Source organism: Aquila chrysaetos, chromosome 10, assembly GCF_900496995.4.
Source record: "Aquila chrysaetos chrysaetos chromosome 10, bAquChr1.4, whole genome shotgun sequence".
Taxonomy (NCBI): domain Eukaryota; kingdom Metazoa; phylum Chordata; class Aves; order Accipitriformes; family Accipitridae; genus Aquila; species Aquila chrysaetos.
The window spans coordinates 13,676,472-13,689,935 of NC_044013.1; the positions used below are offsets into that span (position 1 = coordinate 13,676,472).

The window sequence follows — 13,464 nt, forward strand, 5'->3', positions numbered from 1 at the left end:
TCCCACTCCCCTGCAAGGGAGCCATCCGCCCTCCCGCTGCCCCTTCCTGCTCCACCCAGGGTGCAGCCTGCCTTGCCGAGGAGCAGACCTTCTGGTTCCTGGGCTGCAATCGTAGCAGATTACTGGGTGAGTTTCTGCCAGAGGCCACAACCGCCTGACTCACCGCAGAAGATCTGTCCCCACCTATGTCTGCTACAGATACACACAGCTAAACAGGCTCCATGCTAGCAGGCAGGCTCCCAAAAGACCAAGCCCCCTCTTCTCTTCCACGCACACTGTCCAAGTTCTGCTCAAAACCAAGAAATGAAGTAATGCAGTCTGATTTTCCTTAAAAAAGTCCATTTATTGAAATTGTTTAAACACTTTATACAAGTTCCCAATACAAGCGTCTGCTCCCTGGCTCAGGGTTAATGCAAATACAAAAGCATAGACTTCAGCAGCTCTTTAATGTGACCTGAGCCGCCACCTCCTAAGACGAGGTCTCATGAGGCAGCTGCTGTGCACAGGCAATTCCCCATGGAGAAGTGGAAGCCACATGACCCAGCTCCAAGTACAGGCCAACATCAACTCAAGCCTGAAGCAAATGCTCTCTTGGTTTCTTTTAGTAACTTTATGTTGCAGAGTCAGGTCAAACAGAGGTGCAAGGCTTATACAAACCACCAATGCCATGGTTGTACATAGCTCAGCCCCAGAGGCTCTCCCCATCTACAGAAGGAAATCAAGAAATCTGATGCCTGTGAACACATACATGATTATAAAGCCAGGTCAGAAGCAACCAGTTTCCTTCTGTAGAAAAAGCAAGGTTGAGCTTTGGAGAACTGGTACCATTCTTCTAGGAATTACGAGACTTCACTCCAGTCAACCTCAGCCAGTGTTTGACTAAACACCAAGTGGCTCACTGGGTGTTTCAGAGGAAGGGGTGGGAACCTTTCATAAGCTGCATTTTTTTTTTTAAAAAAGGTATGACTTAATATGCAAGGATGGCTTTATCTTTAAAATGCTAGTTTCTTCCTCTTTGGTGAACTTGAATTAAAAGAAAATGCCATAACCTTTGGGTCAGTTTCCTTGGAATTTGCCTTCATATCATCACTGAAATTGTTTACAAGAAAAAAAGAGACAGGATCAAATGGCAGCATGTGAGGTATCCTTGGGGAAACATCAGGGAGCAGCAGTGCATTCAGTTTGGTTTAACACATTTAGCTGCATAAGGCAAACTAAGATCAGTAGCTAAGGCCAAATGAGAAAGACTTAAGGGAAGAAGAGAGTGTTTGTTAAAAGCTGGCCTGTAACACACACAAGGGGATAAAGCTTCAAGCTCAGTTAGGTACTAGGGTGGGAACACAGAGAAACAAGCACTGGCAGCACTTGGTGTCTAAGGAACAGCAGCAACAGCCCCACCAGAGACACCCAGTGAAAACAGAAGGCAGTCGTTTTTCTTTAGCTCTTCCCCAGCACCAGGGAAACCTGCAGCTGCTTTGGGAGTCTGCTAATCTCTGTAGTCACAATTTTGCAGCCTTTTGCTCAGACACAATCAACTTACAAGATCTTGTCAAAAGAGTGATGACACACAGTTAAGCCGAGCCACCTTACGCTGCATCTTCTCTTGGCCAACAGCACATGCATGGACAGTTACGGATTTCAATTTAAGTCACAGCAATTTAATTGTGTCTGACCATTTGCCATGCCAATCTACACAGAAAGGAGGGTGATGAAGATGCCAATAAGACAGTACAAGAGCATTTTAGATCTCCTCAAAACATTCCTACATGTAAAATCTTTTCCCTAAAATTATGTTTCCCCTTAAGATATTGCTTTCATCACTTTGTATATAATATATGTTCCTTTAATTTCTACACACACCACACTGGGCTCTAACTTAATGGGATATGGGACTGAATTGTTACCATCTATTTTTTTTAAAAAACAACTAAAAAAAAAGCACCAACATCCATCTAAAAAACAGTATCTTTTTCCCTTTTACTCCCAAATACTAAACTTAACCCAAGCTTGGAGGTTTCATCTTTCCAGTGGCAATACCTATGAACCGAGGCTAGCCTTCCTCCATGGGCTGGGAGAGAAAGGAGATGTCCAGTAGCAAAGAGGATTACAAAAATATACACATTTTTGGGAGAAGAGGAAGGCAGAACCTAGAGTCTGAACTCTGCTCAGGACAGTGGCATTGTAGTGTCCTCTCCAAAATGCTTTCACTACCAGTGCTGGTGGCTCCTCTTCTTTGTTTCATTATACATAATCCTTCCCTGTGGAGGGGGCATTTTTTGGATAGCCTCGGGTGGGTGGATACGAAGTTTCTCTCCGTGGACAGGAGCAGCAGAGGAAGGCTCCCCCCAGCATGGCCAGAGAAGCAGCTGCCCAGCCTATGAATAGAGCTGATCCAAACTCGTATCTGGGGGAGAAAGAAGGAAGAAGGTGAATACTACAAGTAGTGCCTCTGGATGACAGTGTTAGCATGTTCACGCAAAGCAGAAGGGAGCTGAAATTGGGTTATTAGGGGTGGAAGTGGCTTCCTGCAAGGCAGCAGTTTGGAGCAGCCTGAGACCAGGGTGACCCTCAAAACCCAGCGCTTTGTACACTGGGTTAGTCCAGTCTGTTAGCCCACCCTGCGCAGCTGCAGCAGAGCCAAGCTCTGTGCAAACCAGGACTTAAGCATCTAGTGGAGGAAAATTGCAGAAGTCACAGCAGTTAGGGCTCTGGCAGTGATGCTGCCTTAAAACAAAGCCACATGGATGATGAGATCTGGTCCTAATGCTCTTTCTGCACAGTTTGAAGCCAACCCAGCTAGCTCAGGAAATTCCCTTCTTTGTTTTGAGCCACTGCTACTCAAAACTAAGCCCTGTGAGCATTTGTCATGCTATACTATAGTGTTATATCAAATGGGTGAGTACCTGGCATTGACGGGGGTGAAAGGGTCATAAAAGGCCCGAGCCACTCTGTTGCCAAACCACGATGTGGCCACCAGCGCTGCCAAACCTGCACACGAAGGGAACACAATGTCATGACTTAAGAAACAATCAGTAAAATCACTGCAAAAATAAGTGTAACAGAAGCAGCATCTGGAACAATGCTGAGCTGCTGCTACCCTGGGAAGTTCTGAGCTGTTAGTGCTGGTTGGGAGAAAAATTAAGAAAGGATTTGAGGTCACCCACAGTTACATTGCACCAAAAGCAGGACTGCTGACAGCCTTTCACTGAAGCAGGATGTACGGGTCAAACTCAGCTCTGCTAATAGAGACAAAAGGCATGCAGTCCATATAGAAAATATAACGCTAGTGCCAAGAGACCCATATGATGCCTCGGATAGTCAGCAGCTACTGTGCCAAAGTCTGCTAGGGAATTCCCAGCCCAAAATGCTCTTGCAGCAATGACAGCAAGCCCTCCCCTGTCCTCTGGCACGCTATGCGGGATAAATGCCGTTTAGGAAATGGCACATTTAACACTAAACACATCTGTATGTTACCAACCTGCAATGATGAAGATGACCCCACCGAAGACAGCCATCCGCATTTTCTTCACCTGGTCATCTTCCATGCACTTCATGCATTTCATGCCAGTCACAGCAACAAATACAGCAACAAGGCCCAGGAGTATTGCAGCCACCATCAAAGCCCGAGTGGCCTGCAGACTGCCTAAAAGACATTAGGATTTGAGTTACCACAAAGAAAACTCAAGATACAAATTCAAATTACTGGGCTTAGTAATCATGTGTCAAAATACTCTGCCCCCTCTTACACAGGATACAACCAAGCAAGACATTCTTTTTTAGCTTTAAGCTCCCCGAGACTGTGATGCATCAGGATCAGAGGACTCTCAGCCTCTTCTAAAATGCATGGCAAAACAAGGGCATGCAGCTTTTTGCAGGAAATGACCTGGGAATTGCCCTCAGACATCTTTTGTTCCTTGATCATTTGAATCCCAGTTAGAAGGACTTATCTGTTTATCAAAAGAAGTATTCAGATTTAGGCTCTACCTTGACAAAGCGTTTAGGCACATGTTTTAATATGAATAGTGCCATACATATGAATAGTCCCACAGCAGACAGCAAGGCCCCGTTATTGCTCAACACTTCCAAAACCTGTCTTTTATACAAATACTTCAGTGCTGATTTAAATATTTTTGTGTTAGATCCTCAGTTTGAGAGTCCCTGAGGGTACAAAAATACAATTGCAACAGAAACAGGATTTTCCCAGCCAAGTGAAAAATAGGGGTTGTTGTTCTACCAAAAATATTTAGCTTATTAGACTCAAAAGATATTCAAATGTTTTAAGAGCCTCTTGCACTTTTGAAGAATTGGAGCAGGGAGTAATGCTTCCTGCAGCAAAGGGTTGTATTCGCCTGGGTTGTCAGCAGACAGCCTCAACGTACTTTATCCAAGATTTGGTTTTCTGTTGATTCATCTGAAAGCATAGACACACTAACCCTAAGTACATGGGCTACTGAATTCAGATTTTCTTGATACCAATGGAGAAAGAAAATTATATAAATAAAGTCATTACTGAAAAAAATCAGGTGACAAAACACCTGAATAGCAGTGAAATAAGAGCCTGAGCTTTATTGCCTGGCAAGTCAGGTTTGTTTGAACAGCATGGATTTTAATATACAGTCCTGTTAAGATCTGGGAACAAACAGGGCTGGTTAATCAAGGGAACAAGCTCCCAGGAGCATGCTGTAACCAAGGCAAAAGTGTCCCCTGACACAGAAAGTTATCTAGCAGTGACACATGTACAGTTTTAGCAAAGTATCACCAGAATCTGTTCCCAAGTCTGGAGCTCACCCCTCAGAAAGCACACTGGCTGCATTCTGCTAGAGCTCTGCAAAGCACTTCAAGCTTGGACAACTGCAGCTGCAAGATTAAAGCCTACAACAGAGCACCTGCAAACTCATCAGTCAGCACTGGTATGGAGAACCCAGCAGAGTCTATGCTACAATAACAGGCTCTTTGGCTCAACCTGAAACACAGACAGGAGTTCAAATCTGATGCCGGCCAGGAGGGTAGCACAGCCACACACCTATCCTCTACAGCTTCTTAAAATTCTTGTGACCCACACCAACAACAGGCTACCAGGCTCTAGTACTGCTTTAAAACAGATCCATATCTGCTTCTACACACACCACCTCATTGTTCTGTAAATAACTATGAAACCACTTAAAAACAATGCAATAAAAAGGTAATATTCAGAGCAATAGGAAGTGACACACTTTCTTAAGAAGAGTCTTGGCTTTCTTGGGAAAAATCCCACAATCAGCTTGGCTAAATGTCATCTCACTTCCTTCAAAGGGGAAAAGTGACACACCTCTGCACCACCCAGGTGTTAATGAAAACCCATCTGCTGCATCAATTGCAGAAACCTATTTGCAAAGCCATTTATCAGTTTAGCATAAATCACAACTGCATTATCCAAACACATTTTTAAGAGATTTATCTCCAATGTCAGAGACTGCATACAAAATACAATTTCTAGTTTACAAAAGTTATGGCAGATTTCAGAAAGACTTCAGGTGACAGGTTACCACCCAGGCAAACAATTCAACTGCCATACATTTAAGACCAAATTGCGCATTACAGCAGCAGCTCTGGAGAGGCCGATGGCTGAACACTAGTTCATACTTTGCATGGGAAAGGACATTTTCTGCAGAGGTACCAAATCTGTTTCATCGAGTCTACGCTAAGTTGGTCTTAGTCTTGCTGCAGAAGAAATTACTTTACAGGAGAAGGTTTTGAAAGAGTTCTTTCATGAACCTGAAAATAGGAAATGTTATCTCAACTAGAAAACTAGTTATAAGGGTGGGAAGAGACCTCTCACCTTCAGATGCGGTACTAAAGGACAAACACAGGAAGACGCTTGAAAAAAGTTTCTATGACCTTATAAAACCTAGCTATGAAACCTGCTAAAATCTCAAGATGTACAAGTATTAACTGGATGCACGCCATGACAGCTTTGCAGAAGCAGCTGAACAAAAAGCAGCATTGTATTTCCCAGGGCTGCCTGCTTTCAGCAGCAGACCCTGGAGGGACATCTCCTGGTGTCCTCACCCCCTCCCTTACACATGGCTCTAAGCATGTAGGAAGCTTGCAGTAGGACAGAAAAACAGGTTGGAGCATTTGCAGAACAGACTGTCCATTTGTTTATCCCAAGAAGTTTTAGTGTGACATGACTCTGTTAGCCAACCATCCTCCCCTCTACGCAGCCTGGCTGCCCTGTGCTCATAGTACACACTGGGAGACAGCGCTTTTGTCTTCCTACCACTTTTGCAATGTGTGCAGTACATTGACTGCGGTTAATCATCATACAAGCTATTAGTTATTATGTACACATTAACAACCATGTTGTCAATGAAAGCTACACATCCAGAGGCTGAGAAATCCAGTTTAATAATAGTTCTGTTGTTCACATGGGCCTTTTCAGGTGCTTTAAAAATCCCAAGTGATATAAGTATAATATTGTCTTAACCTGCTAAACAGGACTGGCTATCAATAAAAAGTAGAAGTACTCTACAGCCATTTAACTTTACAACTTTTATCATATTATAAACAGGATTTCCCCCACTCTCCTTGCTGCTGCAACTGTCTCGCCAACAGGAACAGGTAGCCCAATGCTTGTAGCCTCATGCTTGTAGCCTTCCACAAGATACACCAGGCTATCAGAAAGCCTGGCCAGTCTCAGGAGACCTTGGGGAAAAACAGTCCTGTACAAGGAAAAACAAACTGGCCTGGCACCAAACAACAGCTGTCAGATGGCAACAGTGTTTTGTCAATATAAACCCCTATTGACTTGGAAGCCAAGCCCTTTTATTGCTGATTAGTAATGAGAGACCCGGCCTGAAAAGCTTATATAGCAAGAAAGCAGCAAGTACTGAAGAACAGAGACTTAAAAACTACTGAAAATTGTTAATAACAAAAGTGAATTCTGCAAGCCATAAAATCCTGTGTAAATCCACAAAAATGGCACAGCAGCTCACATGCGTTTTGCATAATGAAAGCCACTTTTTAAAAAACATGCTAACAAACAATTCTGACTTATTGTTAGTGGGTTTGGACACAGACTACATGATGCAGTTTATCAGAAGCCTACATAAGACTTTCTTCTTCCCACCACTATCGTTACCCAACACAGAAGTAATTGCTGGCAATCACTTAGTTATAAAAACATAGGACTTCACCAGCATATGTTTGATGTTTTTCTGTCATCACAATTCCTTATTTATTCCATTTATGTCATCTACATTATAGAAAAGCTGTTGAGAAAGTGCCATAGGATTTTTGTAATGCCTGTTTGTAATGCCAAAGTGCTGTAATGGCTCTGTGTGCAGATTATTGTCTGATAAAGATGCTCATTGACTGCCTTGTTTGTATTTAAATTATGGACTTTTCCTTCCCTTCCCATGGGCCTCCATGCAATCAAGTGATGACGGAATACAGGTGAAACAGATGCTGCACTGCTCCCTCTAATCTCTACCCGGGAAGCTGCCCAGGAGTTACAAGTACCCCTGTAGTGTAGGAAGCGTGCTACACTGCCCACCTCCAAGAGAAATCAGCAGCCTTCAAAGCCTTGCCACTGGAGTTTCATGAATGCTGAATCTCCTGAAAGCAGTGGGATCCAAGATCCTGCTGTCCTGCCCTGCCAGCATGAGAAAGTTACTTTTGTGCAGCAGGCAAGGGAATGAAGATCCGAGCAAGCAAAACCAGCTTCAGAGGTAGCCAGCAAACATCTCCCACTTTGCAGTCATTCTGGCTGGACTGGAGAGCCTGCTAATGGCTTGGAGGCTTTCAACCCCCTTACCAGCCCCTGAAAAGACCCTGCACACCCATCACCATCAGATAGTCTGGACTCCTTCAAAGCACCTCCCCACAGTCTAGAAGACTGTACAGAGGAATCTGGGCAGAACGCAGACTCAGACAGGGTCATGTTTCTTGCTAAAATGGGAAGGCTGGGAAGTCCTCACTGCATGTCCAGTGCAAAAGAGGCAAGTTCAGTAGGTGGCCTTGTACTCTGCCTACCACAAAGCAAATAATGTTTAATGCCCTCCTGCAGTCACCCAAACAGCAGAGAAAGCTTGCTGGTAAGACAGGCAACACACAGTACCACCATTTCCAGATTCCTGGTCAGAGGAGACCTGGGCAGCCTGTTTTCCCACGAGGCCTGGAAATTCCCTCACCAAGAGATTTAGTAACACATAGTAACACTAGCTACTAAAGCTGCTTAGAAGCTGCTTGTAGAGCAATAAAGCCAGTGTATTGCAACAGACTCCCATCCCCTCTTGCAGACACAACACGGCACAGCACAGGAACAGCCTCGGTGGCATTCCAAGTAACTCTCTACCTTCTCAAAGCATGGCACAAGTGAGACTGTTTTATCACTCGATCATGATTTTCATGAGGAAGGAACAGGGATTGAGAAATATGGGAGAAAATTAACCCTTCACCCACATGAAAAACACGGATACCAGCAGGTTCTACCAGCTTACTCCAGATCCAAAGATGGAGAGGTGACGAACTATTTGGACACATTTGTCCCTTGTACTATAGCTTTGTCCCTCCCTGGCCCACCCTCCCAACTACCCCACCATCATGTCAGAACAGGAGTAACCTAAGCATGAACCCTTCCTTCCCCCACCCATCTCCTTCCCCAGCTCCTGGAACAGGCTCAGCCGAGGTTCTAAAGATGTAGGAGGGAAGATTTCACATTTCAGTGGTGCTGTTTGACCCAGAGGGCATCCAAACCCTTGTTTATTTTCTGGGCTCAGGCACAAAGGCTCATTGTGGATGTACTAGGTTTGGTGATAGATGAGTCTCAGCTTGTCTCAAGCACAGAACCTCTCCCAGCAAAACCAAACAGGGTGATGAGTATCTTCAGCTAAAACAGCCTAGACAGGACCCAGAACAACCTCTGTTCTGAACATGAGTATGGTTAGGTGGGCCTGAAAGCTTCCAGAGACAGGTACCAGGAGCCCTTCTCCCTCCTGTCTGAGGCCATCCCCCTGAGACCCCGGAGGAGGACAAAGCTCAGCTAAGCTCCATGGACGATGCTGGAGGGCTACAAGAACAATGCTGAGGCTGTTCAACAAAGCCTTGTTGCAAGGGTGGCTTTTGTTGCCTCTATGTCTGCATGTGGCCACGCACTGCTTTTCACGTAAGCCAGCAAAACGCAAAACGCAGCCTTTCTATTGCTTGAATAGGAGCACTGACATAAGCCCTCAGCTGAACGCAGCTGCGGGAGAAGTGCCAGCATGGGTGCACTCCAGCAGTGTGGCCACACGGGAAACTGGAGGCCCCTCAGTTGGCTAGCAGTGCTTATCAGCTTGTACCAATCCCATCTTCGACATGCAGCATCAGTCCAAGCAGCCAAACACTGACACATCTAGAAGAATGGCAATAGCTACAGATGTGCAAAAGCTTGCTGGCAAAGCTTTCCGGCATTCCCACAACCATGAATTACTACAGGTGCGAGGAGGCTCAGTCCTTTCTATAGAGACAAGGTAATTACAGATCTGAGCCTCTCCCATCTGTGCATGAGGCTCTGACATGTGGCTCAGAGCATTCAGGGCATATGAAACTCTGGCAGGAAAGCGTGGCCAGGCAGAAGTTTTTCTGCCCACATAGCTGTACCACCTTCACCCTGACATAAATGAATGCAGTAAGGGAACTCTTACCGCACAGCTGCACCTGTCCCAGGGTGCGGCTGCTGAATGGGGTATAAATGGCTTTTTTTTTCACACCTCCACCCACAGCAGCACTGCCGGTCCCTGCCCAAGCCTACTTGGTTATAAGATCCTGAAGGGAGACCAGGCAGGGAAAACAGCAGAGAACGTGTATGTCCCTAGGCATGATCCACTTTGAAGCGGGAAAGGGGCAACGTAAGCGAGCTTGGGTACTGAAAGAGCAAGGATTCCTTTAGCCAGCCCTCACCGACTTTCCCAACGAGGAAAACATCCCCTGCGATTTCTGTATTTCTTGGGCTTCCTGGGAATTTTCAGGCAAGCGTGCCCTGCAAGGCCAGGGGCTCTGTAAGAGCACAAAAGGCCACTAACAGCTCAGCCTCTGTCCCTGGCACCTCACACCTCCCTCCCCCGTAGCCCTGGAAGAGAAGAGCCCTTATTGTTTGCAGGACAAAGGTGAGGGGAGCAGCTGGTTTTCAGCTGCTCAGCCATGAATGGGCCAGGTCTGGAGGTCCCGAGGCAGGTTTTTAGGAGTCTGTTCAAGCCAGGCTCCGCATCTGATTCTGAGGGCAGGTCTCATTTACAGCACAATGGGCTGCAGCCACACAGCCCCCGAGGCAAGTTTACCTTTCGCAACCCACCCAGGGGGTGGCTGGAGATTCCTCAACACTGCTGGCGTCTTCACCCCCCACCCCCAGTGCGAGATAAGAGGCTTGAAGCTGAGCTTATACATAATTACTACTCAAACCACCCCAGACTGTGTGCTTAGCCCAGCCCTGATTATCCACAACCTTGCACCCTGTTAGTGCTAGTGGGTGCACCGCACTCCTGCAGGGAGGAGTTTGCGCCTCTGCCGGCTCTAGGGTCCACGGACGTTCGGGGCAAGGGAGCAAGAGTGATTGATGTGGGCTAGCAATGAAGGTGGGGCCTGGGGTGTCCGGCTTCACTACGTGACACACAGGAAGGGTTGGTGGCAATCTAAGGCGGGGATACTCCCAATGGCCCCCGGTTTGTGTGGAATTGCCTGCTCGTTCCGTTGGGAAAGAGAAGGTGACCAAGGTGGCAATTATTATTTTATTAATTAGGGAGGGAGAGGGATGAAGGTGTTCGAGGACACTACTGAACTCGGGATGAAGGGAGGGATCTTGAGAAGGGATGATTTTTTTAACCCTTTAGGTGTCAGCATAAGTTATATGCTCCAGCGCTCTAGAAACAGCCCTCACTGGGGCTCCAGCTCCGCGTGACGGCCCCGAGTGACGCCCCAGCAAGCCAGGCTGCAGATCCTGCATGCATGACATGGTTTTGCCATCCCAGGACAAGATAAGAGACCTAGAGATTACCGTGAGGTACTGGTCTGCCTAAAAACTACGGGCAGCGGTACCTGGGCTACAGTCCAGCTCACCTGCCAGCCCTTTGCTTAAAAGCCCCGCGGGAGTAGAAGCGACTTTCCCAGAGAACAAAAGACCAAAACACTCAAAGGCAAAAAGGATCCGTGCTCGAAAAGACCACTTCAGCACCGCTGATGAACTTCGCTTCCTGCTGAGCCATGCCCAACGAAGGCAGTCCCCCTCTGAACTTCTACAGCCAAAAACTCTTGTTCGCGAACACCGCGCTTTCCTGAACACAAGTGGAGCATCTGACCCTTCCCCTCCCGGGACGTTTTTTGGGGGTACGGGCAGCCGCCGTGCGGGCAAGGGCTGCGGGACGCCTCCATCTCCCCCCCGGGTACTGCCCCGCCGAGCCCCCCCGCCCGGAGAGGCGGTACCGCCGCGGGATGCGCTTCAGCGGGCGCCGCAGAGCCCCGGCTGGCCCGAAGGACGGTCACCGGGGGAGTGACCCTCAGCCCCGGCGGGGAACGCCACCGCGGGAGCCCCAAGAGGACACGCACCTGAGCCCCGACGGGACGATGGGTGACCTCGAGCCCTGCACCTTCAACCCCGAAGGGACAGGCGGCGTAGCTCCAACGGGACAGAGACCTTGAGACCCGACGGCACCGGCACCCCCAGCGGGACAGGCGCTGGGCGAGGCGGGGCGGGGGCGACAGGACCAACACCCCCGGTCCCAGCACTTCAGCCCGACCCCCGACACGACCGGCACCAGCGTGCTGGTATATGACCCCGCGGGACCGGCACCCTCAGCCCCGCCGGGACGGGCACTGGGGCGCAGGGGATGACCCCGACGGGACGGCCACCCCCAGCCCCAACAGGACGGGCATGCCAACGCCCGCATCCCCCAGCCCCAACTTACTCTCCAGTTTGAGCAGCGAGTCGAACACCTTGCACTGGATCTGCCCCGTGCTCTGCATGGCGCACGACATCCACAGCCCCTCGTAGAGCGCCTGGGCCGTGACGATGTTGTCCCCCGCGTAGGATGCCATCTTCCACTGGGGCATGGCGGTGCTGATGATGATGCCGATCCAGCCCAGGAAGGCCAGCACGAAGCCCAGGAGCTGCAGGCCCCCGCTGGCCATGTCTGCGCGGAGCCGGGCCGGCGGCGGGTCGCTGCGAGGGGAGCGGGAGAGCACGACCAGCTCCGCGCACCGCACTGCCGCCCGCGCGCCGCCCCGCGCAGCTTTTAAAGCCGCGCAAAGGGCGCCCCCTGGCGGCCGCGGCCCCGCCCCGCCCCCGCGGGCTTTTCCGCGGTGGGACGCGGCCCCTCGCACCCACCCGCCTTCCTCCGCGGGGAAGCGGGGGGGCCCGCCCTGGCCGATGCTGTCCCGTCCGTCCGTCCCCCCCCTTCCTTCCTTCCTTCCTTCCTTCCTTCCTTCCTTCCTTCCTTCCTTCCTTCCCCTCGGGCCGCAGCGTCGGGGGTGATGTCGATATCGCCGCGGGGAGGGGGCCACCAGAATGCCCCCCCCGCCCCCGGGGAGTGACCCCCCTCCTTCAGGGTTTCGCCCCGACTCGCAGCCCCTGGGGCCCACCCTCCCCCTCGGTCCCTCTGGAGAAGCGGCTGGCGGGACTGTCCTTTCTGTCCCCCACGGGGCGTGCCAGGGGATGCTTTGGCACTCTTGCAGGTTTTGGCACCTCCAAAGGGTGCCCTGGTTGTGCTCGTGGGTCTCCCTCCTTGTAGAGGTGGGGGCCCTGAGAGCATGAACCCACACTCACCTTCCTTGGGTCTTGCTGCCTCTTGCCGTCCTTTACCAGCCGGAGCTATAAACTTCCCTTTTCGGCGAAGACACCCTCCCTGAGCCAGCACATCGGACGGGAAAGGTGAAGATCGGGCTGTGCCAGTCCCACCCGTCCTGCTGGTGTCTGCGTGACCCACCTTCCCCAGCCCACCCCAGTGCCCCCAGTGCAAGGCAAGGGCGGCGGGGGCAGTGCCCGCCTGTCAGACTCACTGCCGGGCTCCCTGGGCACGCAGCACACGTGGGGATACACTGCTGCAGAGGAAGCAATAGAGAAGTCACAGAAATTATCAGTACTATGATTTTAAAGGGCTTTCAAAGAGGCAGCTGAGCAAACACTCATCAACCATGTACAAACGCTGCCAGGACCATAAATCCAAACTTTTGAATATACCATTTTAAAAAGGATGATAAGCTGTACATCTTTGCATTACTGGGTCTCTCTTAAAAGAGAAGTTTTGATTTTTGAATGCTTCAGTGAGCCCAGTGAAGGTTATTGAACAAGGGGATTACAGACCAGGAAGGAGTGTCCTCTTTCTCGGGCGTGTATTTGTCCAGTTACTATAGTGTCCCTTTCTCCTACGTGAATATTTGAATATTGACAGATCTGGACTCAGAATAGGCAGAGTGAGGAAATACTGTCTCCTTCAGAGGGCCCTGGGAGCACAC

The 13,464-nt window shown here is 49.4% G+C and overlaps 1 protein-coding gene across 1 annotated transcript; it reads right to left on the reverse strand.

Moving 5' to 3' along the window:
• Nucleotides 1-322: 322 nt before the first annotated feature.
• Nucleotides 323-12,233, reverse strand: CLDN1 (claudin 1). Its single transcript, XM_030028881.2, has 4 exons — nt 11,919-12,233; nt 3,479-3,643; nt 2,904-2,988; nt 323-2,404 (listed from the first exon to the last, which is right to left on the reverse strand). The coding sequence occupies exons 1-4, from the start codon at nt 12,139-12,141 to the stop codon at nt 2,242-2,244; spliced, it is 636 nt and encodes a 211-aa protein (XP_029884741.1). The 5' UTR covers nt 12,142-12,233; the 3' UTR covers nt 323-2,241.
• Between the last annotated feature and the right edge of the window lie 1,231 nt (nt 12,234-13,464).